The sequence below is a fragment of the Phasianus colchicus genome, chromosome 2 (assembly GCF_987193195.1).
Source record: "Phasianus colchicus chromosome 2, bPhaCol1.hap1.1, whole genome shotgun sequence".
In the NCBI taxonomy this organism is placed as follows: Eukaryota; Metazoa; Chordata; class Aves; order Galliformes; family Phasianidae; genus Phasianus; species Phasianus colchicus.
The window spans coordinates 42,749,655-42,777,310 of record NC_143437.1 but is presented as its reverse complement, the minus strand read 5'-3'; the positions used below and the strand labels follow the sequence as shown (position 1 = coordinate 42,777,310).

Genomic DNA, 27,656 nt, shown 5'->3' with positions numbered 1-27,656 from the left:
CCAACCCTAACCACCATTCAGTTGCAGCTTTACCAAATCAAGGAGGAAACAAAGAGGGGAAAAAAAATGGGAGGAGCAGATGAAAAGAACCCAATAAATTTCTCTGTTAAAGAAATGTGGAGGTAAGCAGTTTAAGTTCCCCTTAACTATTGGGACCAATTGACTGGGTTGTGAAAAACTCTCTGGTTCTTCACCTGTTGGTCTGTGCTGTGCAACCAGAACCATTTGTGAAACCACTCTGTGGAAACTGGACATACTGTAGGCTCAGTATGTTTGGTTGGGTGTGCATGTTTCAGCTTTCCCATCCACCTCCAAAAACTGAAAATTAAGCATTGAGTTTATTTAAGAATCTTTACTCTTTTTTTTTTTCCAATTTAAATTATACTTCCCAAGTACAATTAAAAAAAATACAATGAAATAACACTATCTTCTACAAAATATTCTAAATAATAATGCACTTACATCATATACACAATTTCCTTTCACAATAAAATAGGAGAGCTCAGATCAATATTTACACTATTGACAGAGAACAGTTGCACAGCTATCTGCTGCTGGTGCAGTCTCTTGATGGAGCACCTCTGAGAGACTGCATCCTCCTGCAGTTGCACACAAATCCTTCTGCAGGGTAAAAACCCTGACACAATCTTTCTGGGTGCGGGGACCTGCCCATGAGGTTCCAAGGAGACTGACATGGTGACAAATATATGCTGCTTCTGCTTAAAGCTGCCACCACAGCTCATGCACACACTATGAAGAGTTATTAAGGAATTCCCTGATTTGAAACTTTTGCTTCAGTACATTAGGCACTTCGTTTTAAAAGTTATCTACTATGGCTTATGTAAAACGAACCATTTTCCTCAGGATATGAACTTGCCAGGTAGTGGGAGAAACAGACAAGTTCAAGGGCACCCTTTGAGCCAATGAGCTAGTCTGCGTTAGAAATTTAAGTCTTCGTACTCATTATCAGTGTTTTATCAAGACTTGGCCTTCCCAGCAAGTCAAGCAATGTATTTTAAAGCTTAGTATATCTGCACTTTTTCTCCAGCTATCGGGGACTAAAGTTTCCCCCCTCACAATAATTTAACTACCGACACCCATGTTGTTCAATGTGCCATTGGGTGACAAATCCTACACATCACTGTCTAACGAAATACACTGCAGATTGACAGGTTATTTACATATCTTAATGCGTAGACAACGAAGATGCAACTTAAGAAATAATAAATACAATTCAACAGAGTATAACATTGAAAATAATATATATTAGAATGATTCTCCAGGTATTGAATTCCTTCCCCTTAAGGCCTGAGCAAGAGATCATAAAAGATGGTGATGTTTTTCAATGAGTTGAAATGGTTTTGGATAGAACTTCACATTAGACACCAGCTTTTCGAAATAAAGATGTTTAGCAAAGCTGACAGGTGCCTGAATATGATCAAACAGCAAAACTTACCCTGAAAAGGAATCTTTGGGGTAAAACAATTTAGACCAAATGATAATACTGTAATTTATTAGGAGGAAAACAGTTCTTGCAGATTGTCTCAACATTAATTCAGCAGCAAGGAAACAAGCATACAGTTAAGAACACAACGTATCCGTGAGACAAATACGCATTAGTGCACATGATTTTCCGAAAACCTTCATCCTCACCTACACTTGTGCAGAATTCAGAATGCTTCTACCTAGGTGGTTAATAACAGTCTAATGTGGCTATTCCTAGGTTTGCCATTAAGAAGAAAAAAAAAAAGAAAAACAATAAGGAGTAACTTACTCGAGAAAGTTGTCCAGATGCCAAACTTCAGGTCCAAATATATAAGAACACTGAGAAATTTGGAATCTAAGTCAAAATCTTAAAAATTAGACCTATTAAGCTAGAAAAAAAAAAAAAAAAAAAAGATGAAAAGCAGTAAACCTGCTCTCAGAATTGCACGCTCACCAGATTTGTAAACTCTGCATGAAGTTATTGATGGTCTGTTCACTATCAGAGACACAACTTGGATGCTCTACGCAAAGCAGTGCAGATGCTTTATCTATAATTTCCTTCGTGTCTCCTTTTCCTCTTCCTTGAGGATTAAGCATTTAAAGTAATTCAGTAGCTAAAAAAGTCTGTTCTAAAGTAGACGTCTGGGTTTACATGGAAGGTGGGGTGATGGGCGTCCACATGGATGCCAGCCGACTGTGTGCGGAGGCATCGTACTGGCTGTCAGGAAGGTCTGCAGGTGCTCCTCCATCATACAGTGGGGATGTGGAGGTGGTGGCAGCGACAGAATGTGGGAGAGCGGTGTAGTGCACCGGCGAGCCACGCAGGAACTGGGAGCTCAGGCCGTTGGACATCCCGCTTGACTGAGATGCCGGGGTGATGGTGCTGTTACTCACAGACCATAAGTTGGGGTACTGACTGGAGGAGGGAGAGCGACAAATACGACAGGTTATTAGCGACTGCATGTTCTGCTGACTGTTCTGTGGCTCAGTTTATCACGCAGCCCCAGGCCAGCTTCACTTATTCTTCTAGTCCATGTCAGCACTCTACTCAGCCTACTGTCTCCCTTCTCTCCCCCCAGATATGCACACAAACAAATATATGTGTATATATATATATGTAAACACCTGTATGAATTAAGCAAAACAAGCTGGTTCAGTGAAACTCCACGGGAACAAGTTCAACACTGTGCAGCACTACACAGCATTTTCTATTTAGAGATTCCAACCAGTTTACCAAAAAAAAAAAAAAAGTAAAATAGAATTATTATTCTTACTTTACAGAGGCTTAAACAAAAGAGATGAAGAGATGGCAGAAGTGCCTTCCTCAAGGTCTCACAGTTCCAGTTCTCCAGATTTTATCTACTGGACAACTCTTAATTCATCAACTTAAACTCAGTGGACTTTACAACTTTCAAGTATGTATCCTGGGGGTCAGACATGGAAAGACATGCCAGGAGTATCTGTTTACTTGATAAATACACATTCGGGGCCAAAACTTCTGTTCAGTTAAGTCAGCTGTCTTATAGTGGTTAGTAGTACATACTCTAACAGCTAAGTGCCAGTGTGCATGGCTCAAAGAAAGATGTTTTCCACAAACTAAGTGGTAGATACAAGCTGCCAAAAAAGATGCCCAAACATCAGCCTTCTGTGGTTAACAGCAGAGATTTTACCACCTCAGCTGTATTCCTTTGAATTTTCAAGCTCATGAGACTGAAGGTCTAAATCATGGAAGAGAATCACAGAACCATTTAGGTTGAAAAGAAACCTTCAAGATGACCAAGTTCAACCGCAACCTCTGCTAAAGGACTGAAGCTTTAAGATAACTAAGTACAAAGAGGTGAAAAAATGCCTTTATACAGTCTATTGACAGTATGATTTGATGCTATGCTAGCTTATTGAACAACACCTAAATTATTAACTACTCCCCCAACCACTTCCTCATTCTCCATGCTGCAGTTTGTTGCCCCCTTTGTAACAGAACAAGGGTTTGTGGAGCTGAATGGCCAAACAGTGACTTTCTAAAATGAGACAGATCAAAAAGAAACTTTTAAACTCCACTTTGTTTAAAAGCAAAATGAGATGAAACTTAAAAGAACATCCTCAAATTCAATGGATGCCTAAGTGATTTTTGTTCTATAAAATATTGCTGTCACAAGTATCCATCTACATTTCCAAAGCATCTTGTGTCTGTTCATCTATCTGCTCTCTTTGTGCAAAGTTCTTTCACGGTGCCCCCCCCTAATGCTGGTTATTTGACATGCAGCCGCAAGGATTTTTCAATCTGATGGTGAGACTCTGCCTCCTTTTACAACCTTCTCTTAGTAGTGCCGCTAAGGGATGAATTCCTACCTGGAGCTGGTAGCAGTGCCAGTGCTGTGGCTCATGGGCAGCATAGTTGTGTGTGTGGGAACTCCCAGAGAGGACCAGTTGTCATGGGACTGGAGCATGGGAAGGCAGGCAGAGGAGTTATCAGCATAAGCTGCTGAGAAAACAAGCAATCACTTCAATGCACTAGAATCAGAACAAATAACAATCTTTTATTCAAATGTAATGGATCACTTTAAAACCCTCTCCCACTGTTGGCTTGCAAAAAAGTAGTAATTAAAAAACGAAACACTCCCACAAAGAAAAACAAAGTCATCTACCAGTTGTGTTAAGCTTACAGTTTCAGTGGCATTACTGATTGCTTAGCTTATAACTGCAAAGTCCTACTTCTGTGAAGGATCTACAATGCTGTCTTCAAACCACCTGCTCATTCAGATCATGCTTCCTTACTCTGTCAACAGAAAGGCTCCTTATTCACACTATCCCCATCTCTCTTCCAAGCCATCCTCTTTATCGCCATCACCTACACTGGCAATAACAGTCTGGCAGCCCTGGATAATATATAGTCTGGATTACATATCATAGTTTCGAGCTGTGAATGCCACCACAGACTCTGAAGTTTGCTTTAGTCATCACGGAGAGTGATTGGACTGTGGCTTAAACCACACAGCGGGTGACCAAAACTGGCCATCCAACACAGCAAAGCCTTTCAAAGGTTATAAAGGGAACCCTAAACTGCCACACAGAGCTAGAATTTGCATTGCTAGCTGGCAAAGAAAAGGAAAAAAAATGGTTTCTTGCTGAAAACTTGGGAAAGAAGAGGAACGCTGGAAGTGTTTTGTTCTTTCAATTTATTTCAGGTCACCAAACTTGCCCATAATGCCCAGGTGTAAGGAAAGCCAAATGAAAGCTGGTTTTCCTCTTCAAAATAATCAACAAAGCTACACATACGTTTGAGCAGGCAGCATCTAGAAGGCAATGTATTAGTACACAGTTCAAAATATTAAGCACCTTTTCTAGATGGAAACCTTCAGCATAGGCAAAAGCTGTTACCAAGCCTTTCCCAGAGTAAGGGGAAAAAAATCATTACTAAAAATGACCTCAACTTCTGTTCCTTATGCACTCCTACTTTAAGGCACTAAGCCTTGAGCTCCTTGGCTGTTTCTGAGCACCACTGATAAATAGCTTTGCAATTCACTTAGCTCCACATTGTTAACATGATATATCCAGTTGTGACACACTTTTTGAGGACAATCTTTATGCATTAATATAAACCATGGCAATAGGTAAATAAAACTGATAGAACCAGGCCCTCAATTATTTGCTTAAACATGTTAACAGCAGTAATCCCATTACCATAAGTGGACATAAATGACTTCATCATATCTCCTTCTAACAAATGAAATCTTCACTTTCAAACTTAAAGTAAGTTTAACCTCATCAGTCATGGTAATTCAAGAATACATAGCGAAACCATAGTACAATACAGTCTAACAAATTAGGGACCAACAGCTCTATATAACCTCATTTTTTCCACTGCAAGGACTGTGGAAACGCACACTCACTGTCACTCTTTCTTTGCAATGCTACCCCCCTTCCCTCTGAAAAAACTCAACTGGAAAGCAACCGCCATTTCTGCAGCATCAGTCTAGATGCACACTGCTCAAAGCTCACACCCCATCTTCAAACAGCCGCAAAGTACAACTTACTTGGTGAGTTGTTTCTATGGGTGTAGGGATTGGGGTAGGGGGCAGAACGGTGATTCCTCAGCGGTGAGTACCTTTCACAGCTGTGAGCAGGGGAGAGAGACAGGGGTGCTCCAAACTGAGGATGAGGATTGGCAGGTGGGCACAGAGCCCCAGTCCCAGGAATAAGCCAACTACCTACTGTGGGAGAGCAAGAGTTACCTACTGTGAGTATGCAACCGGACGCTGAAAGAACAGCATGGCGACAGGTAAGTAATGGATTCAAAAGGAAATGCACGCTCATGAAAGGAGAACAAGTCGCAACACAGCTGAGAAGTCTGGAATTTCAGAGCTTCTCAAATGGTCTTACGAAGGAAAATCGGAAAACAGCATAGAAAATGCCATGCATCAAGTTAACGTTTGTTAAAATTCCCATTTAATTACAACCTCAAGTTGTAATTTCCCATTTAATTACAACCTCAAGTTTCCCTATAAGTAAGGAAACACTGAAATGGTTAAATTCTCCCTTAGGTGGGAAGGATGTGCTCAGTAACAGCGTAATCGTCAGTTGTAAATTGCTCTTTTGGGAGCAGTGTATAGCTAAGATCTGAGGTTTCTCAGAATGCAAAGAACTCTCACAAACTAAGCCTCTTTTCTAAAACAGACTAATTCCTACTGTGGCTAAACTCCTCCTTTTATAGGCTACAGACAAATTTTGGCAATAACCGTTTAAACACAGACCATTGAAACACTACTGCTTTTCACTCATCTAAGAGAACTTTTCAAGCAAATGCCCCTACTTGAATTACAGAAATACAATTCCAGCAAGTTTCTGCTGTATTTTGAAATAAGCATTAATTTCCATATCTGTATGAATACTGATGTCCTTGGCTGTCTTTTTGGAAAAGAAGGTCAGTGCAAGATCCTGTTAGAGAATGCTTAAGATAACAGTGCTGCCTTTACCACACCTTCACATATCATGATGTTTATACACCCTTAGACTGCACAAAGAGCAAATTTGAAGATTGGTGATGTATCTCCTTACGAACTAGCACACCAACCAGCAAACACTGCTCTCAAAGTTCTGCTTAATAGAAGAATTCAGAAGCGTATTCACAAAGAAAAATGAAAGGAAACATACACTGCGAGTATCCAGACTGCTGGTTGTCTCCCACTTCCTCCATCATGTCTTTGTGATCATTTCTATAAAGGAAAACATGCCAAAAGGTAAGGATATATTTTCACAAACCTACACAATAAATCCATAAACTTCGGAATTGAGTTAAGAGCTCTCACCTTTCCTTTGCATCAAGAAATGCCTTCGCAAATGGATTGTATTTAATTTTTAAAGCTGTGATCTAAAAACAACAGATATCTTAATTACAATACAGAAATCAAAGACTTGAATTAGGACTTTCCAGTGAAGTCAGGGAAGTCATAGATTTTTGAAGAACTAAGATTAGACCCACATACACCAATTTAACAGCATCTAATGTCTGAAGCGTTAGCAGTGGGCTAGGAATTGGTCCCAGCACCTCAAATCTGTGTGACCAAAGTGCCCACATTTACCTATCAACTGAGGAAACAGTTAAGAAAAATAGTACATTACAGGGCTGGAAAAAGGTTTAGGTTTCAGGACAAAGCAGAATGGACATCAATAAATCTCAAAAAGATTGGCAGTTTACAGATTCATGACATACAGACGTGCCTTTTGGCTAACATCAAGGCCAGTTTGGAGAACGGCATGGCCAGCTATTTTACAATGCAATTGAAAACTGCAACTCCGTTCCATATCACATTGGTTTGTCCCAAACAATCTATTAAACTTACTTTGCACATATACTGGGACAGGAATCAGAACTTGTGAAAATCCCAGACATGCATAATAAGACATTTAGCTTCAGATTCAGCACAGAGAGAAGTGAAAGCTGAGGCACGGGACCACAGCTGATTTGCTGGGTAATAACGTGCACTTTGCCACCTGGAAGGCCGCCACACGTACCTCCTCGTTCTGGTATGCCGTCACAGCGATGAACTGGGTCTCGGGGAAGGAATGGCTGGTGATCATCCTCTGCGGGCCGCCCACCCGCACGATGTGGATGCGGGGCTCGTACTTGTGCAGGGAGTTCAGCATGATCTGAGAGCAAAGGGACGCGGCAGGTGAGCGTGGACCACGTACAGGCCCGGTGCCTCCACGGCCCCGCTTGGGCTGACGGTTGAACTAGGCGATCTCAGCGGTCTTTCCCAACCTCAACGATTCTACGCGGGCCCACCTACCTGCCCTCCGCCGTTGAGCTTGTTAGTGAGCTTGACCTTGCTGAAGGAGACGGGCGCCTTCATCCAGTGGGCGCCAAAGTTGGGCGAGTCGGGGTGGATGTAGACGCAGCTGGGCGCCTGCGGCTCCGGCTTGCCGCCTGGCACCCACTCGCCATTCACGTACTTCCAGCGGTGCCCGTCGGCCGCCACGAAGTCCAGCAGGAAGGAGTACATGGCGTTGGGGTCCAGCCCCGACACGCTCACCTTCAGCACCGGGAACATCCTCCTGCGGGGTGACACAGTGGCGCGAGGGCCCGATCCCGGTCCCCTCTCCCCGCTCCCCGGCCCTCCGTCCCGCCGCCCGGCCGCTACCTGCCGTTCTTGGTGACGATCATCTCGTTGGTGAGCTCCTTGAAGCGCAGCCACAGCTCGCCGTCCTCCAGCGCCACGCGCAGCTCGCGCTCCGTCGGGTCCCCCTTCTCGCTGCCCGCCTGCAGCTCGCTCTCCACCGCGCTCAGCAGGTGGTCCACTCGGTACGCCGGCGCCTTGCCCGCGTCCTCCGGGGAGCCCATGGCCGCCCCCAAAGCCCCTCCCCCCTCCCCGAGCGCCGCCGGCGGGGCCCGGCTGCCTCCGCCCGAGCTCGGCGGCCCCTCGCCCGCTGCCTCCGGCCGGGGCCGCCGTTATACCCCGCCATAAACGCCCCCCCGTGACATCACCGCGCCCGCGGGGAGCCGCCGCCGATTGGCGGAGCGCCGCTTTGATGTGCCCGCCCGGGCCGCCGATTGGCTCCCCGCGGCCATATCAGAGCGCGGCCCGCGGGGGGGCGCGCCGCGAATTGCCGCCCGCGGGACGCAGCGCGGCTGTTTGATGCAAATCCCCACATGTTGGCACCTCCATCAAAGCGCCGGGCCCGGCCGCCGCGCCGCGGAGGAAATGGCCCATCGCGGCCCCGGCTGCGCCCCGCTCCCGCTGCCCGCGTCCGGCCGTAGCGCCCGGCCCCGTGCGGGCGGAGCCCGGCGCGGGGAGGGGCCGAGGATGCTCCCGGGATGGGCATCCTCGGGGCCGCGCCGGTGCGAGGCAGGGAGGCGGTTTATTGCCCTCTGCGAGCATCTCTGGGCTGAGGGCGAGAGGTGACAACGAGCAGGAAATCGTTCGATGGGCGCTCCTTGAACAACAACAACAAGCGACTCAAACGGGAGCGAAGGAGGGGGGGAGACGGCGCGGGGCGAAACCAAGGCTCTGTTCGCAAACAGAGCTCCGTCGCTGTGGGACGTCCCGGGACGGTGCCGTAGCCCCGCTACCCGTGCCCCGTCCCGACTCTGCGAGGGCCGCCGTGTCCGGCTACGAGCGCCGCGAGGCCGGCAGCGGCGAAACCCACCGGCATCGGAGGCGACGGGGCCAATTCGGTGGGAAAGGAACGGTCCCGAAAACGAAGAGGGAGCAAAGTCCACCTGCACGTGTATTTGGGGGAGCTGCCCTTAAAAACGCGACGGCAGCTCTTCCAAACGAGTGCTCCAGGCCGGGCTATCCCCAGCGCAGGTGGTGCGCACCGGTAACGACGCTTCCGCGGCAGCCGCGCTGCGTGAGTCCTACCGTGCGCCGAGCGCTCAGCTCAGCGCCTGGGAGCGAAGCCGCCTTCAGTTGTAGACATCCCCCCCATTTACTTAAAACGCAGCAAGCGGCCGTGCCGCTCAGCCCAGACAAAGCGTGCGCTCAAATGAGACTGCCACCCAAAAGCAGCCTGGCTAGTTTTAAAACTCGAAATGACCAAGTTTTCTGAAGTTACACATAATGTTTCCAGCGGGGGGAGGGGGAAGTTACCCTTCAGCTTGCATTCCTGATGCCGTTATTTTATTCCCTTCTCCTCCTTTCTGATCTTAATTGCACTCCGGTTGCTCTCAAGAGGGAAAACTCCCCGCTCCCACAGCCTTCTCACCGCGAGCTGCAGTGCATGACAGTTTACAGCCAAGAAACTTCCTCCAACCGAACAGTTGTAAAGATTGCCCCTTTGTAGCGATACCTTCCTCCTCGCAGGGCGAGAGCAGCCCCCAGCTCTCGGAGAGCCCGGTTGCCCAGCCCAGCGCCCGCCCCTGGCTGCCCGCTGCCGCTTTCACTCACGGTGGAGAGGAGCATCTCCGGGCGCTGCCGTATTTCATACGGGCACAGGATATTGCCGGTCCCACAAGAGTCGTCGAGTCCAACTCCTGGCTCCACACGGGACAACCCAAAAGATCAAACCGTACGGCCAGTCCTTCATTCATTAAGAAAAGCGTATGGAAGAAAAATGAATAGATTTCACTTGATATCTATGTAAAAGAGATGGAGCTTTTTCCTCGTCTGTCCATTGCTTTGGCCTGGACCCCAGGGAGGGCAGTCTTCTTGGAACTACCACTTACTGATGGCAATTCTATTTGCATACAAAGATTCCTAATTCTATTTCATCCTGGCACGTGTGCAAAGCTGAATCAAGAAAATTCCTGGAGTTTGCTCTGTAGGAGCTCTTTATGATAACTTACCCTTTCGTAACCCCATTGTTCTAACATATACCTAAAGGGGAAATGACAATATGTGAAAACACAGCGTTTTCTACCCATTTTAAGTTCATATAGTGTGAGCATTGAGCCTCTGGGATAATTGTGATTCAGATTCCCTATTTTTAAAGGGTTTTTCAATATTTAAGAGCTGATTTTCTCCCAAAGTTGTAATTTTGAAAAACATTTTCTTCTCAAGCAGGCTGAAGGGAGCACAACACCCCGGTTTCGGTTTGTTTTGCTATCACCCTGTAGCATGCGGGAGGGCAGTGCAAAAGCAGAGTGCCGTCCTGCATTTTCCGAAGGTGGCAAAACTCCCGTTGACTCGGTCAGATCTTTGCTTGAGTACTGCTAAGTACCCTCCCCAGCTCAAACGCTCAGATCCTGAGGCTTCCTGCATGAAAGTCAATGATCGAACTTCCAATGGCTTCAGCGCCAGCTGCACTAGACAGCACCAAGCAGGGAAAAAACAACACTAAGCTGAAGCTCAAAGGAAAGCCCTTAAGGGAGAGTCTGGCTAAAAAAAAAAATGGATGTCATCAGCAGGCTTGAGTGCAGATTACTTTGGAACCCAACTCATAATTTTTAGATGAAATATTCTTTTCAGCATCTTCATAGAATCATAGAATTGCTCAGCTTGGAAAAGACCTTAGAGATCATCAAGTCCAACCTCAATCTGACCATATTGCCCTATCTCTGCAACACTAGAGATGCTTAACCAAGGAATCCTGAGCAGGAGCAAGCAGTCAGAGCCACCCACCTCCCTTAGTCAAGCACTGCTTGAAGAAAAAAAAAAAAAACACACAGATAAAGCATACCATGAGTGGCTGCAAAGAGGCATAGTAGCAGAGTAAGATACTGTTCAGTGCTTTATCCTGGCAGAACAACTTAGAAACTGATGAACAAGCTACCAACCACAGACCACTGAACATGTGTTCTGCTTCAGAGCCCACAGGAGGCTGGTGGCACAAAATACTTCCCTTGTTGTGGACAGCCTTGCAGGACTCCCATTGAAAGACCCTGCATAAACTTGTTTTCTAAACTCCAACACACATAGATTCCAAAGTAGACTGAAGTGAATGTTTCTTGCTGAGATGTAACAAGGTAAGCTAAAAAGTTAACATCCATCTTAAATGCAGCAATCCTGAGATTTTCTGACATTGTTACTAGTAACCAAAGCAACACAGTTTAATTGATATTCATCTTTGCCCTGGGTACTATTTCTCTTCATCAAAGAATGCAGTGCTAAGAATCAAACAGGCCATATTCTTTTTGCATTGCTTTAATACCAATAACAGATCTAAGGGCAGTAAGGTAGCCACAGTTTCTCCTTTCCTTGCCTCTGAACACTTCATGGAGATTGCCATAATGCTGAAGACAAACTGGGTGCTTCTCAGCTTCATAGTAATAAGGCCTCTAGAAAAACAAGTCTTTGTAATGGCAATATTAAAAAAAAAACAAAAAAACAAAAAAAAAACCAACTTCTTTTTTCCTTCCCCTACAGTTCAAAAACTTTTCTTCCATTCTCCATCATTTCTCCAGATGCAAGACAAACACTGTTCATAAATAAGGCTAAGGTTTTTCCTATTCAGCTGGCAACTTGCAACTACATCTTAATTGTCTTGTACTTCGCAATTAGCATTTGCCTTGAATGCTGTGTGAGGGCTTGCAGTCTCTTAGGAGCCCTTTATTGCCAAGATTACTTCCCAGTTTCTTGCTAGGTAGCCCTTCCATCCGTACAAAATAAAAACACTTGGACAGATTCCTATGAGAGGTTACTGGAGTTGAATTATCTGCCTGTTTCATTGGGGTTGTAGCTACTGTTAAAAATAGCAAGGAAGCTATTTGACTCACAACAGTGTGGGTTTTTTTTTTTTCCTTTACTTCATTTAATACCCTCTGACTAATACCAACAGTAGTGGTTAACTGTATTAGCTTTTTCATCATGTTGATAAAGTTGGCTCATAGGAAAGGACTGGAACTTAACTCAGCATGGATATAATTTGAACTCACAGGTAGGCCTCTTGTACATCACCTTACTCACCTTTTAGACCCCTCCACTGCCCCCACATCTTTGCAAGATGTGCTCTACTCTACCTGTCCAACACCTCCCTTTGCCTGCACTTGCTTCACCACTGAGGACTTTTCCACAGCTGATATATGTATTTTTTTTTCATTAGTATTTTTTAAGAGAGTGAAAATCTCTCAAACTGATAAAGTCACCACCACGCTTTTCTGTGAATCTTCTTTTCTATTATGTACTTGGTGTTCATATTGTGCCATCCTTGGCAGGTCTGCCAAGAGGAAAACACAAGGTAGAAGAATTGCATGGAGCAAAAAAAAAAACTTGGTCTGGTGCCAATGATTCTAAGTCTGAACAAAGTCTAAATAAATAAACAGAAATGCAGAAAAAAGAGAAATGACTGACACAGCAGCTACTTCAAGCTCCTGTTGGTCTTCCCAAGGAGACAATGGACGACGCCAACTTCTTGTCAGGCAGAACTAAACCAGAGAGCAGCTTCTGGGACATAGAGAGTAAACTGTGCTTCTCTGCTTCACGAAGAAGAGTGTAAAATATTTCAAAATGTTCAGCCTTTGTGCTAGATGTACTCATTAAACTCCAACAAATAGAAACACTTCCTATAGTTCTCCATCTTAGCAAAGATTAAATGGGTCTTCATCATGTTTCTTTCAGCCTTAAGCCACCTGATGAGGTGATCTGGGAGAAGATGTTTGATTTAATCTACAGCAGAAGAGTCTGGGAGCCATGAGAGCTGATTGTGAGACAGACCCTCCACCTCACCTGAGGCATCTCTACTTTGGTGAGCATCTCTCTTGATAGTGAGAACATTCCATAGCAATTGTCTTTGGTAATATCCTTGTTTTCTCTGGAATCATTTGTAATGAAAGTAAGTATCAGAGAAGCTAATAATGCATAACAAGAATAATTACTCATTACCTTTGTTCTCAGGTAGAGCTATTATGGTCTGGTTCTCTAACAAGGATGCATCTAATCTGCTAAATTCTTTTCAAACACTTGCACTTCTAAGCCTATTTTAGCTCCACCTGGCCCCAGCACTCTGCAGGCATTGGCTTGTTTTGCTCTTCCTAATTGCCTAAAAAAAATAAAATAAAAATACTCTGCATAGTAAAAAAAACTTTGAGTGATATCTTTTTGTCTAGCAGTCCGTGCTGTCAGTACCCCATGCAGATACAACAGAGATGATGAATGAGCAGCAAATGATGAATGTGTTGGGAGCACGTTGTGCAATAACCAGCAGTGCATGTGCCGCAGGAGGCAGTGCTAGGGATGCCTAGGAGACGTGACAGATACCTCAGCCCCTCTTTGAATTCAGTGCATGGCAGACACTTTCCCAGGGCCAGAAAATATTTCTTGCCCTTGCTAGGAGGATGTCAGCTGCAACCCAGGATCAGCGGCTATGTAGTCTGGTGTCCTGTCTGGCAACTACATAGGAAGACGTGACCCTTCACCCCTGATTATGCAGATTATTTTGTACTGCCTCCAGCCAGAGGGCATTGCTGTTGTGGTTCTGTTGATCACTTATTTCCCCAAAGCACAAAGACTTACAGTTGTATTTTTCGTAAGTAGATAGAACTTCAAATGTTTCTCTCTTTCTACTAACCAGAATTGCACATTGCTGTTGAACTACTTTTTATATCTAACTCAGATCCATAGATGCTCACTGCATTCTTGAGTCTTGCAGGTCACCAGGAAAACACACAGCTCCCTTGCCCAAAAAAATCTATGCTATATTTTCCACCTTAAACATCAGTGGTTAACAGCTTCCAAACATGTGTAGAGGCACAATTTTGAAAACACTGCACTAAGTTTCCTATGCTCAGCACTGATCCCTACAGCCTATCAGCAAATTCCCAGACTGGAACTGCAGACTGGAAATGGGACAGCGTTTCTTTTTACTCCCTAGGACATGAGGAAGGTTCTTCTCTCTTCCAAGAGCTCTTACATTCTCCTGTGCATATAAGGTAATTAAAGAAGGTCAATCACTTATTTTTAAAGTTAATGACAGCACTACAGGCTACTTACTTCAGATAGCTAAAAGAAGAAAAAAAAAAAAATCAGAGGTACCCTTCTTTTTTATGGTTAGGAAACTAATCATATAAAATCTTTCAACAATAACCTCCCGAGAAAGTACAAACTGGTAATTTTTCATAGTTAGTCAGCATTGTTCTTCACAGCAGTCTAGCACACTCATATCATTATTCTTGCTGTACACAACACTGAATTCTCAAGCCTCCAGAAAAGACAGGACTTAGTCAAGTTCCTGAAATTCTTTCTTTGGTTCCGACTCTTCTTTAAAACCCCAGTGTTGCCACAATGCCAAACAAAGTAAGCAAAGCATTCTATTGGGAAGGGGGAGGAAAAGGAAAGCTGGGGGATTAACCTAGAGATCTCCACCTTTTGGCTGTCTCAAGTACTTGTCTGCCTGTAAGCTCAATATGATGCAATTAATTGAACAGCAATCCTCCTCCTTCAGTGCTTCCTTCCCTTTCTTGAGACAGATGTCCTGACAGTATGGCACCTTCTTTAAAGAAACTGTTTTATGGAAGCTGATCTCTCAGGGAGGCATGACTAGCTAGAAGCTTTTGGCCCCCTGTATTTCCAAGCAAAATCATCATGTTCCATCCAAATATCCATAGACAGTGTCAAACAGAGATGAAAACCATTTCTCTACAGGGTCTGGCAAAGGCCTCCTTTTATATGGATCCCCTCCAAATAAATGTCCACAAATGCTGAAATTTCCTTTACTAGTCTTAGGAAACACCCATACAGACAAACATTTCTCACTCAAAAACTATTTTTTTTTCCCCTCACATGCTTCACACATTTTACTCTGTGTAACTTTCATCCTACCCCTCCTAGAGGCATCTTCAAACACACCGGAAATCTGCTCTTTCTCTGTGCTGTCACATCTGACCAGGTACACATCACCACCTTCCCCTCATTTATAACCACGTGCAAGAATCAAACCAGCTCAGAACTCACCCAACCCAGGCTCCTTCACTTAAGCACTCAGATGAGTTACCTCTTCGTTACTGATGCTAAATACACACAAGTCCTACCAAAGCCATAAGGCTTTGAAAACTGGGATACTTCAGCCCTTCCAGCCTCCGTTTCCTATCAGTCCCCAGACACAGACAAGTATAGATAGTCTCAGCTGTACTCATCCAGCTAACTTTATTAGCCTCAATCACACCAAAGCAATTTCAGAAATTAAGTTATTAAACAGGATTCACATGCTTAAATGTAGCCACAAACATTTGATTTTTATTTTTTTTCTGCTTAAATATTACAAACAAAGGAAGAAAATAAAAGCCAAGACGACAGAAGAAAACAATGAGATAGATGCATGCAGCTCTGCCCTCCAGCAGGAAGCTTTGCCCCAGGAAGCCTTATAAATATTTCTCCCTAGAAGAAACCAGCTGTCATGAGAGGTAGAGGCACATCTTCTCTGGGCTTTATGATGCACATTGCCTTATAAAAGCCATCTGAAGAATGGAAGCAGAGTAAAATCTTTTCCATGTCACAGTATGTAACATTAAAGTTGAAAAAATCTTAACCTAACTCCCATGAGAACTGCACGTTATCATCTCTGCTGGGATTGTACATTACTCAGCTCCTATTAATATCAGATTGTTTCCCTCTTTCCTACATATTTCTCAAGTATACAGGCAACTGCAGAACTGAAGACTGACCAACAAGGATGGTTTTGTAATCAGCAAGAGTAGCTTTGAGTTCTTACATGGTCCCACTTTACTTCTAAGTTATATATCAAAAATCAGTAACATTGAACTTGCACAAGACAACAGTTTGTCTGCAACCATTGGTAGGGAAACATCTGCAAATCTTCCCCTTTTAGACTCCTTCCTGATTCTTTCCACTTGATTCTGTATGTGAAATACACATCAGCATGCAAGCTCAAACTTGGATTTAAGTTCACACAGTTTGACTGATGGCAGATTATAATAAAACTGCAGTTTTCTAATACTGCCAATGGCTTAGGGAAGGATCAGGGAAAACAGCGATTCCCAGTAGATATGAAACATCCCCAGGGTGTTCCCAATAAATATATTTGGGATGCCTCAATTGAGAAACTTTGATGCTAAATACCTAAAGTTTCTAATTACTTATATTCCTATATTTGTATAACTAGGCTTCAAAGTAGAAATCCTATCAGCATTGCTCCTTCCATGTCTGCCTGAAGAACTTTGTGCATAGTGCTGGAGGAACTCTTTCTTCCAGCTGCAACGAACTTGAGGAAAGCCTCCTTTAAAAGGACAAACCTGAGGAAACCTCAGGAGGAGAAAGGCATTTGCCATTTCATACCTGTTTTGAAATGACCTTCATTCTACAAAGTCTCAGCTCTAAGACACTTCATAAGAAAAGGAGTGCTAGAAGCTGCACTTTTCATAGGGAACTGATAAAATCTTCCACAGAGAGGCAAGTCAGCACAAATATGCTCTTCTGGAAAGGGACGTTGACTTAAAACTCTGTAAAATACAGCAATCACATTTAACAAGGAATTTTACTTTTGCAGTAATTCTTCTGTGTTTTCCCATTAACCACCCATAAAGAGAGAAGAAAAAAGCAACAAAGAGATACAGAATTATTTTTTTGAATGCTTTCACTGAAAAGAAATACAAGAGTAGATGGCTCAAGAGCCTTGTGTAATGAACAGCTGCTGTCATTTAGAAGTTTTTCTTCTTGTCAAAGGTGTCTGGATTAAAAGATTTTGTTTGTTTGTTTGTTTGTTTTTTTGCTATAGCTATGTATGCAATGAAAAAGAACATTTGAGTTTTTGAGCTGTCTCTACTTAAGATGGACTTCTGGTTTATACTACTATCACAGGTAGTTGACTTTAAGTTAAATCATTAAGGGTGAGTCTGTTGCCCTGGCCAGCTGAAGGACTGCCATGCAACAGCCTGAAATGAGTTCTTTTCCTTCCAGCTGTTCCCCTGAAGGGCTTTGATCTCACACTTTGTTAGTCTAAAAAAAAAGAAGCATACAAATATGAAGCACTACTTTTCTGCCTAAGCTTTGTTTTCACTGAAGAGGCTCTGCTGAGCATCAGTCAGTTAAACCAAGCAAAATTCTACAGCTTGACATGTTATAATTTTCAGATTTTAATTACAGACTCACTACAATTTTCCATCCAACTGCAAATTGGTGTGTATGCTACAATTTTTTAAAACAACAAAACAGAAAAAAACACTCTAGCTTTTCAGTAAGTCTTTTTCCTTCTTGCAGATTCACTGGGAACGATGACTACAGCACTTACCATTTCTGAGTCATTTCCACAGGAACACAACAGAAGTGAATCTGATAAATCCACACATACTGACATACAGCACCCAGTGCTTTCCACTGGGTGCATTATCTTCTTTACTTTCCAACCTTGGTTTCTAATGATTGGCTTACAGCTGGTAAATATTTGCCTTAACTCACACATTCTATAAGAGTGAAATAACCTGTGAGAGTTTTAAGTATCCCATCTTATTTCTTGCTTGTTGATGCTTGTAAGTTGCACTTTTTGTTTCAAGTGACACCATGAACAGAGTGAAATTTGGAGTAATGAGGTTTGCTGTCAGGCAAGGTGTCTTGATGAGGATGACACTATGTAGAAGATGAATATATTCTTGTACAACTTCAGAACATAGTATTGCATTTGTAAGGAGAGTATGTTTTTGACCTTGATAGCAGCAGAAATCAAATGCAACAATTGTTGCCCTAATAGCATTTAGTAACTAGGTTTAAAAATCCTCCTACTGAAAACCAAATCATACATATGCTCCAACTACACATTTTGTACGTATAAACATACAAGATCACGTACACATACAGCAATAGCTTATGTATGTCACAGCTCCTCAGTTAACAGAATTGCCCTTGTCTACATAAGCTGCATTATAGTAAGTCACCTTCTTGTTTTTGTAAATTGTGACAGTGTTCACTGTGTACTCAAATTTTCCCAGACCTTCAGCATGGAGCCACACAGCTGTATCTCACCAATAGACATCAGCTGAGAAGTTAACACCTAGCTGTTGTAACACTACCATGACTAGGCAGCACTGCAGGTCCCTTCAGAGAAACAATACCAATCTCTGCCCACAGAAGTGACCAGCAGCTGGAGCACATCCAACCACAGAAAGATAACCTTTTGGTGACTGTACAATCAACAGGCGTACAATCAATAGGTACACAGAGATTAGGCTTAGTAAGATTATCATGATGGAAAGATAATCAAAATAAATGAAAATACTCACCAGTGTCACAGACTCACAATAAACTCCCCAAGGAACGATCTCCAAAAGAAATCTTTCCCCACTGCTAGTCAGCTCTTTAATGGGACTAGGAGAGGTGGAGCCAGGCTCCACCCCTTCTGGTAGCACAGGTGAATTGCCTTCACCTGTACTCCCCTGGCTGACTCATTGCTTGCCTCAGGAGGTCAATCAGAGGTTCAGTCCATGATCAACAGTTCCCATACAGTGACTACGGCAGTTAACTGCCCTAGCTGATCTCTTTAGTACCAAAGGCCTTACTAATACTGATAATGCTTGGACTCTTCAGTTGTACCTGCTTTGTCTAAATCCTTTGCCTCCCTAGAGTCTCATTTTCTCATTGTTTCAGCATAAGATGTGTTTTGAGCCTTCCCACATCCTACAGCATCTCTGCAATGTGCTTGTAGAATGTACGTGTTGTTACACATCACTCTTTGGGGAAGCTCTGTCAAACAAAGAGCAAAAGGTAGGTATTTCCCAGAAGAGCAGCAAAGTGTGTACTGATTCCCTTTGGTTTTTAAACGTTGCCAAAAGCTGCTCTATGGAATGGCTGCATCCAGTGATGAGGAAAATTGCACATTCATGTTCAGAAGTAGTGGGAATGTAAATAAGGTGTCTGCTGGATGGCTGCCCTAAGAATCCTTTCTCATCAACTGTGCTGTGATAGACAATTACCATACAAAAAGGCCTCAGGATTTCCAGTTGTTTAAGCATCTTAGAGGAAGGATACTAATATTCAAAAGTCCAAGGTTTGAAGACTGCAATGGTAATGGCAAAGCAGTTACTGACTTGAGAGGGAGCGATAAAACCTATGAGAGTTCTAAGAATTGTAATATTTCAGAAGTGAGACTCAAATATGTAGAGTTTCTTTGTGGTGCATATAAGAGCTTAGGAATATCTCAAATGTTTTGTTTCAGAACATATTTTGAAACAGTGGTTTGGTTTTGGCATTCATTGATATACCAGCATATAAGTTCAGAACATCCCAATTTCTTGAAGACAGCATTAATCCATGAAGTATTTTCTTGGCCTTTATGTTACCTGCCTTCTCTGTACATCATAAATTACCTTTCTTCGTATGCAGATAAAAATGTGAACTGGCAGTCCCACAAAATCTTACATTTGTGCTATTGTTTAACATGAAATCAGACTGACAATGACTTGAAAGAACAATTAAAAAAAAAAAAAACAAAAACATAACATCTTCTTTAGGTCTTCTTTGCTTTGGGAAGTTCTCTCCAAATTTCTTCTGCTCTTTCCCAAGTTCCTAATTCCATATTAATTTTCTAATATTCCAAGACATCTGCTAAATCTGAGGAAAGGGACTGCAGTACCTTTGCAGGAAAAGCTGCCCTACAATTTATTTTCTGTCTTAAATTCAGGAAGGAAACTCCTTCAGGGGAGCAGTCCAAGCCACATATCAGCCAGATAAAGTGATTTTAGATTGCTCCTACAGTAAAAATCCTTAAGCTCCTGTTGGAGACTGATGGGGCTGCTGGTGTGCATTCACACAGTTCTATTGAAATGCCTCTGTCAAAAGTCTGCACTGACTTTGGTTTCCAAATAACATGAGATGCAACGTCATGGTCAGAACATAGCTTCCAAATGGCTTCAGGATGACAGAGAAACTAGTGATCGCTAGAATTGGTTTCATATTGCAAAGTCAGAGAGCTCCAGTTATCTAGTTAAGTCTCCTCACAAAGGAAGGTTTCCTCCTCTTACACTGCTGTACTGTAAATTGCTTGAGAATTGCTGGGAAGGATGACAGCATTTTGTCACAGTTGTGATTAAAAGACCGAATCCTAAGGGCCCCATTATATTGCCTCTCTTGTTGACCTAATTCAAGTAGAATTTCATTGTTTTCAATGCGTGGGAGGAGGATTCAGGTGGAAACAGCAGCAAATTTCTGCTCTGTCCCAGAGAGGTATGCGAACAGGCAGCAGAAGTGAGCTTTTAGAGAAACGTTTTTAGCGCCTACTGGTGTCTGCCAGTTTTTGTAGGTTCCTAAAGAAGCACAAGAATTCTTCTATAAAGTCATTTATGTGCTGCAGAGCAGCGCTTGACTCTTTTGATCTCTGATATTGGAGATAATGAATGCGTAGGCACCTTCAGCTTCCTCAGCATTGCCCGGCAACCCAAGGGACCATAGCGGACTGCTGCATGGCGTGACTGCTGCTCATCCCATTCACACCAGGATAAATCACACACCGATTATCTCAGCATAAACTAGAAGCAGACTGGAGTTTAAAACTGTTGGGAGAATTTGAGTAGAACGGTGCTTCATTTGCAATAGTAAGCGTATTAAAGACAGTAAATAGGTAGGAGAGAGACATCACTTTAAACGCTGTTGGTTGCTCAGATTACTTTTGGCAGTTATTCTTCTCATCTTAATATGGTGGCTATGTGAGATGTTCATGATTTTGATGAGAAATTTGGGCTACTTGTATTATCCTTCCAAAGCTGTTCATTCTCTCTCTCTCATCCAAGTGGCTGTACCTCTTTTATGCAGACCACCACCACAGAGGCAGGTCAGTACCATGCACCTGAGGACTCCCTATATGCTGGCAGCTAGTTCCTTGCTAAAAGTTTGTCCAACGATTTGAAAATACTCTTATTATTTCTGCACATAAAGGATTTCTGAAAACTTTAAGAAGTACACAACCAACTCATTTTTGGTTTAACTACACTTTCCCTCATGGGCATAAATGTGCTTCTAAAAACCCTGTTAGGCACGTTAGGAAAGAAAGTCCTTAATTTTATACAAATGGCTGAAGCAACAATTCAGCATAATTGCATGCAAGTTTCATGGAGCCTTTCCTGGACTTGTGTATGTCCCTCTGGAAGAAAATACAGTTGTGCTTAATGACAGCATGATGATGGTTCCTTCTTTGTCATTTTGTCTGCTATCAGTGGGATTTCAAATGCTCCAAGATTTCCCCACGAGAAGGAGAAAAAAAAAAGAGAGCTTGGCTGTGGCCACACAACTCCAGAGAGCCGTGGGAACCAAGAGCAGGGCCTGCTGGTGAGGGAGGTGGGAAGACAGCACTGGGAGGAGAGGGGCAGTAGTGGGGGAAGGGGTCATGGTGATGTGGGGGGAAAGGAGCGGAAAGGAGAGCCGCTGCCAGGAGAGGAGGGAAAGCAGGGTGGGAGAAGTGCCTTTGTTTAGTGGAGAGAACAAAGAGCAGGAGAGAAGAAGGTAGCAGTGTAGGAAAAATACATTGCTCATACCCACTTTGAGTCTGCACCCACAAAGGGACAAATGTAAACACATGGAGGGGGTTGATTAGCTGTGAAAACATAAAGGTAAAAATCTAGTGTGGCAAGGGTACAGCTATCATATTGCATTGACCTTGCCATGTTCTAAATTTATGGTTTTTAGCAGCTCAGAAGTACTGGTTTCCCTTAGGCAAGGCTGATTGCTGCAAAGAAAACTGGCCTCAGCCACAGCACTCTGAGTTTTCTATAAATCCGAAGCTTAAATGTGTGATGTTTCCTCCTAAGGGGCGAGAGATTTATCAGGAAGAAGATGGTTTTAATGTCAAAGCTCTTGTGCTGTTTGTAATTCTAGCTGCTTTGTTTGGGGTGAAAACTTCCTGTGGAAAACAAAAGTACCAGATGTTGGTGGGGAATAAGTATATAACTTCGGTAGTCAAGAAGACCGTATGTAATATCAAAAATATTATTTTTTTCTAAATTAGCTCAATCCTTTACTGCAGGATTGAAAGCTTTTCTCCCAGCAGTACTACCACAGAGCAGTCAGCATTTCAATGTAATCTGCACTACAATGCCCTATGTTAATGCAGACAGATACTTCAAAAACAACACAACATGTTAATGGTCCCTCTCATATAACTCATGGGCCTAACAATTAGTAGCCACTTTTATTAGCAGTTAAGTGCAGAAATATACCATTTTAAAATCTTACAACCTTTGTTCTTGATTTTAGGCGACTTCAACAAAATGTGTCTCTACTAATTCTTTTGAAATCTTGCATGTCTGTTGTAAATGGCAGTTTAACCCCCAGTTTGTTGCCTATGAGACAAAGAAGGAGGGCGCCTTGTTTTACTAAAACTGTTGGTTTCTTTTTAAAATTTATGAGTAAAGGGTAGCAAACTTTCTTTGCAAAGTGGATAGTTTTGTTTTGCTTTTTTTTTCCAGCTCTTTATATGTATTGGAACACAGATAACGATAGTTGGAAAATAATCATACTTACTTATCTTGATGTGAATGGGGTTAAAATCTCAACATTCAGTTATAAAATTATATTCAACACATCAATGTATTAACTAACGTAGTTGGCTCAAAAAATGAGCTCAGAAGTGAGGACTGCCCATCACTTCCAGTAATATTCTTACTATGACTTATCATAATAACCATGCTCTCACAAAGTGCACCAGTAAGTCCCATTTTTGTTGCTTTGTTAGGTGTTATCTCTTGCTTTGCCTTTCAAACACCTACCATTTTACTTGCTGGTTTAAGACATGCTGGTTGTGTTCTGTACAAAACAGACAAAGCTAGCAGTTATTTTTGGAAGAAATGAGTTTATTCTCCAGATTGCTTTTTGTAATAAAGTCTACATTGCACTTACATATGCATCCCAGGCCCTGTTGTTAACCGAAGTGTCAAAGTCTTAAAACTTCTGTGTGGTTGCAGTGTGGTAAATATGCTCCACAGGCTGATTTACTTAGCAGTACCATTAATAAACAGTCTGCCTTGTGATGCCTGCTGTAGGGCTTCTGTTCCAACAATTTGAAGGACTTGGGAGGAGCAAAATTGCTGGCACTTTGACTTCATCCATGTTTAAATGAGTGGAGTTGGCCAGCTGTCCTCAGGGATAAAGAGTACCTGCAGAATTTTGCCTTCTGTTTTCCAGCTGTGACAGTAAAACAAATTTGACTGTCCATTTCTAAAGAGCCTGGAAATCAACACATGTATATAAAATTTGAGGGTTTTTGATCTATATAAAATCTCTAGGATATACGCACTTCCTTCTCCATCTTAATGTTCATAAACTTCCCGGTTTTCTTGGAACTCCTAGCTCTCGGTGAACATTTCTACTTTAAAATCCTGTTTGTGATCCATCTGTAAGGAGTTTTGTGTTGTGTTTTTTTCTCCACTGACCTTTTTGATTTAAATGTTCTCTTCCTTTGCAATGTTCTCTCATACTACTGAGTGTCATCTCTGCTACACAAATCTGTGATCTGTTTATTTCTATAACCAGTTATTGAGAGGCTCTCAGACAGCCCACTCATGAAGTACAAAATCTTTCATAAAATGAAACTGAAACTTGTTTTCTTCAACATACTAAGAATACGAACACACTTCTGAATTCAGATATGCTAATTGTACTTTATTGTTCCCTAGGAAGCTTAACTTATTTCTTCATATTCTGTTTTGTTACTTGTACATGCTGGTATGTGGAAGATCTTACACTGAGAAACATTTGCCTCTAATTAAGCATTAAAATAAAAAATCTCTCTGAGCCTTAGCTCAAATTGAGAAATTCCTGTTTCTTAATATCAATATTGGCTTTCAGTTGCAGTATTACTGTCCCTTCTGTAAAATCAATCTGCAATTTTTTTTACAAAAGAGGAAGATAAAAGAGCAGAGAAAATTCTTATCTTTGTACAAGGCCAAGATCACCGTTAGTACTGAGACTTCCAAGTGTGGTCTACAGCTGATACAGCTTTTTGAGAAATTAAGAAAATGCAATTTCTAGCCTCTGCATTTCTTTCCAGTTTGGAAGGTTTCTTCTTTATCAGCATAACTAGTAAATCTTGATTTAGCTTCCCAAAGTTATAAAACAAACAGAAGTGTATTGTTATATTGAAGGATTAAGCTATGTATATTAATAGTGTCAGTCCTGAACAAGACATTTTAGTCATACTAGCTTCTTAAAAATACTCTGGTACTTTGCTACTTACTTAAGTAGAGACAATAACGTAGTATTTGCAGAAGTAAGCATTTTCATAGAATGTATGCAATTTGAACTGGAAAATTGATACAAAAAAAAATTGCTCTTATGTCAAATCTAAGTCCTAATCCTTCCATTTTTAAACCAGTTTGAATGTTTGGAGCCAAGTACACCACCTGCCTGAAAGCCAAGTTCCATATAAGGATGGTAGCTTATTGCTATTGGGACTCCCTTAGCTGCCCTGAATACCCTGTATTTGTGTAGGATGCAAGGAGGTCCTCCCTCTGGTAGTGCTCCAGAGGTTCCATGATGGGGCACAGCATAGGAGGCTGTTGAAGGTGGGAGCCCAGCAGCAGTTACTGCTCCCATAAGTCAGAGATACACAGTAAGAATGCAAATTGAACTGACCCAAAACAATTTGTGTCATTCCAGCAAAAAGTGAGATAGCACAAAGAAGTGTCGAAGACTGCACATGCTGCTGTTTTCAGGCCTGAGTGCAAAGCCAAACCCAAACGTCTTTTCAGTTGATTAAAAATTGGACCAAGCTCCCCAACTTGGTACAACTGACTAAAATCCCTAGGTTTTATGGAACTGAAGATGATGACCCAGAATAAACGAGGACAAACACACTAACACTGGTTGCTTCAGAGCTACCTCTTCAAGAGCTAGAGGCACAGAATTTGTTTCATGTGGGATTAAAGCACTGGATTGCTGATGCCCTGGACTGCATGATATAGCAAAAACTTCTCTTAAAACACTTGCTATAAACAATTAATTTAATGGATCTAATTTTAATGCCCACTGCATAGCACTGTGTTTGCAAAACAATAATATTAGATATCTAGTTCTGACTGTAACAAGATTATTTGTATCTCTTAACTACATTTCTTTTTGGGAGAACATTATCGTGGCTTTTCTCCTTCAGCTGAACTAACCTACTGGTAAAATGATACTCAAACCTAAACTAATTTATTTTAAAACAAACTGTGAAAACTGTATTTGCAGATATCTGCATTCAAAGAAGCTCAAAATAATTTTAAGGGTACCAAAATTGCCACAAAAGACACACATCCATGGAAGGTAAGGGCATACTTTGCTCTGTTTGAAGAAATCTGTCTTCAAGTTAACAGAATTATGGACTTTTCAAATCAGGCATCCTGGTTTGCACAGCAGGTTTTTCTTAACTTCAGAAGCAAACACCAGGATGTGATGTTCTGAATATTCACTTTCAGCATATTTGAAAGCTCGCACCTACTTGTACTTGACTGTGTGATTACTTTAAGAACCTCATTGTTTTGAATCACAGTTACTAGAAGAAAAAAAGGTGTTGGAGACCTTATTCTTATAATAAATCTGGTTTCTGCTTTCAGTCTTCATGAGAGAATCACAGAATCACAGAATCACTAAGGTTGGAAAAGACCTATAAGATCATCCAGTCCAACCATCCACCTGTCACCAATGGTTCTCATTAAACCATATCCCTCAACACAACATCCAAACGTTCTTTGAACACCTCCAGGGTCGGTGACTCCACCACCTCCCTGGGCAGCCCATTCCAGTGCCTGACCACCCTTTCAGAGAAGTAGTATTTCCTAATATCCAGCCTGAATCTTCCCTGGCGAAGCTTGAAACCATTCCCTCTAGTCCTATCACCAGTTACACGAGAGAAGAGGCCGACCCCCAGCTCGTTACAACCTCCCTTCAGGTAGTTATAGAGAGCAATAAGGTCTCCCCTGAGCCTCCTCTTCTCCAGACTGAACAATCCCAGCTCCCTCAGCCGCTCCTCATAAGGCCTGTGCTCCAGACCCCTCACCAGCTTTGTTGCCCTTCTTTGAACACGCTCCAGGGCCTCAATGTCTTTCTTGCAGTGAGGGGCCCAGAACTGGACACAGTACTCAAGGTGCGGCCTCACCAGAGCTGAGTACAGGGGAACAATTACTTCCCTACTCCTGCTGGTCACACTGCTTCTGATACAAGCCAGAATGCCATTGGCCTTCTTGGCCACCCGGGCACACTGCTGGCTCATGTTTAGCCGAGCGTCAACCAACACCCCCAGGTCCATTTCCTCTACACAGTCTTCAAGCCATTCCACCCCAAGCCTGTAGCGTTGCTTGGGGTTGCTGTGGCCAAAGTGTAGAACCCGGCATTTGGTCTTATTAAACCTCATCCCATTGGCTTCAGCCCAGCTCTCCAGCCTGTCCAGATCTCTCTGTAGGGCCTCGCTACCCCCAGGCAGATCGACACTTCCAGCCAACTTGGTGTCATCTGCAAACTTACTGAGGGTGCACTCAATGCCCCAGAATATAGATGTTTTACTCACAGAACTGAATACAGCATTACCTCAATCTCTGGATAACATCTATTAGATAACTCCAGCTATCCACCACCTTTGAGCCTGGATACTGGCTTCATGCTGGAATTTTTGAGTGAAGAAGAAAGTACATTTCTGCCAATTACTATGATGAGATTCTCTGATGGCTACCTCAGAAATAATTCCTTGTGAGTGACAGAGTAGATAAGTGAGAAGAGTCACTGCCGAGGTGCTTGCCTAGCTAGCTGCATTTGGGCAGCATAAACTTTCCACTGACTGTGCCTGTCCTTTCCCAGGAACTGCAGGAGATGAGACATTTAACAAAGATGCTTAAAAATAGGTCAGATAAATCTTATCAAAATTAATTACTGTTTCATGTAAGTTTGCTTTAAGAGAGTAAAGCTCAGAGTTAATATCTATGCTAAGCATGCAGTATCAGAGAAGTATTCAGAGGAAACCTGCAATAGAAACCTATGAAAAAACAGTGCTTAAGGGTTTTGGTTTTTAAGCATAAATTCAGTAAGAATGTCCCATAATCTGAGATTACCATCACACGTTGCTTTGCTGGTTTTGATACTTTTCAATAAAATACTAGCTAAAGGATGGAAATATTTGTTAACACCACTGAATGGTAGCACAATCAACCCGCCTGAGTTGGCCATGAATGAGTGACAATACAGACAGAACTGAACTGTGTTCTCCTGTTCATAGAAAAATCTTCACAGAACAGGGAGTGGTTGAAAACAGACATGAACTCCTTCATCTACCATGTTCTGGCTAGATCCACTATTGACTTTATCAGAAACAAACTTTTCCAAAGAGTCTTTAGA

The 27,656-nt window shown here is 42.5% G+C and overlaps 1 protein-coding gene across 2 annotated transcripts in view; it reads right to left on the bottom strand.

Moving 5' to 3' along the window:
• Nucleotides 1-366: 366 nt before the first annotated feature.
• TBXT (T-box transcription factor T) overlaps nucleotides 367-27,656 on the bottom strand; it is a 59,054-nt gene continuing 31,764 nt past the window's right edge. Inside the window, exons 3-10 of one of the 2 annotated variants that reach the window (XM_031612888.2) lie at nucleotides 8,124-10,002; nucleotides 7,773-8,037; nucleotides 7,498-7,632; nucleotides 6,792-6,853; nucleotides 6,637-6,698; nucleotides 5,520-5,696; nucleotides 3,835-3,967; nucleotides 367-2,401 (exon numbers count right to left, since the gene is read on the bottom strand). In XM_031612888.2, coding sequence (XP_031468748.1) covers nucleotides 2,134-2,401; nucleotides 3,835-3,967; nucleotides 5,520-5,696; nucleotides 6,637-6,698; nucleotides 6,792-6,853; nucleotides 7,498-7,632; nucleotides 7,773-8,037; nucleotides 8,124-8,323 — 1,302 coding nt within the window. In that variant the 5' untranslated portion in view covers nucleotides 8,324-10,002 and the 3' untranslated portion in view covers nucleotides 367-2,133. The remainder of the gene's footprint in view (nucleotides 2,402-3,834; nucleotides 3,968-5,519; nucleotides 5,697-6,636; nucleotides 6,699-6,791; nucleotides 6,854-7,497; nucleotides 7,633-7,772; nucleotides 8,038-8,123; nucleotides 10,003-27,656) is intronic. The other variant, XM_031612898.2, reaches the window with a different exon arrangement.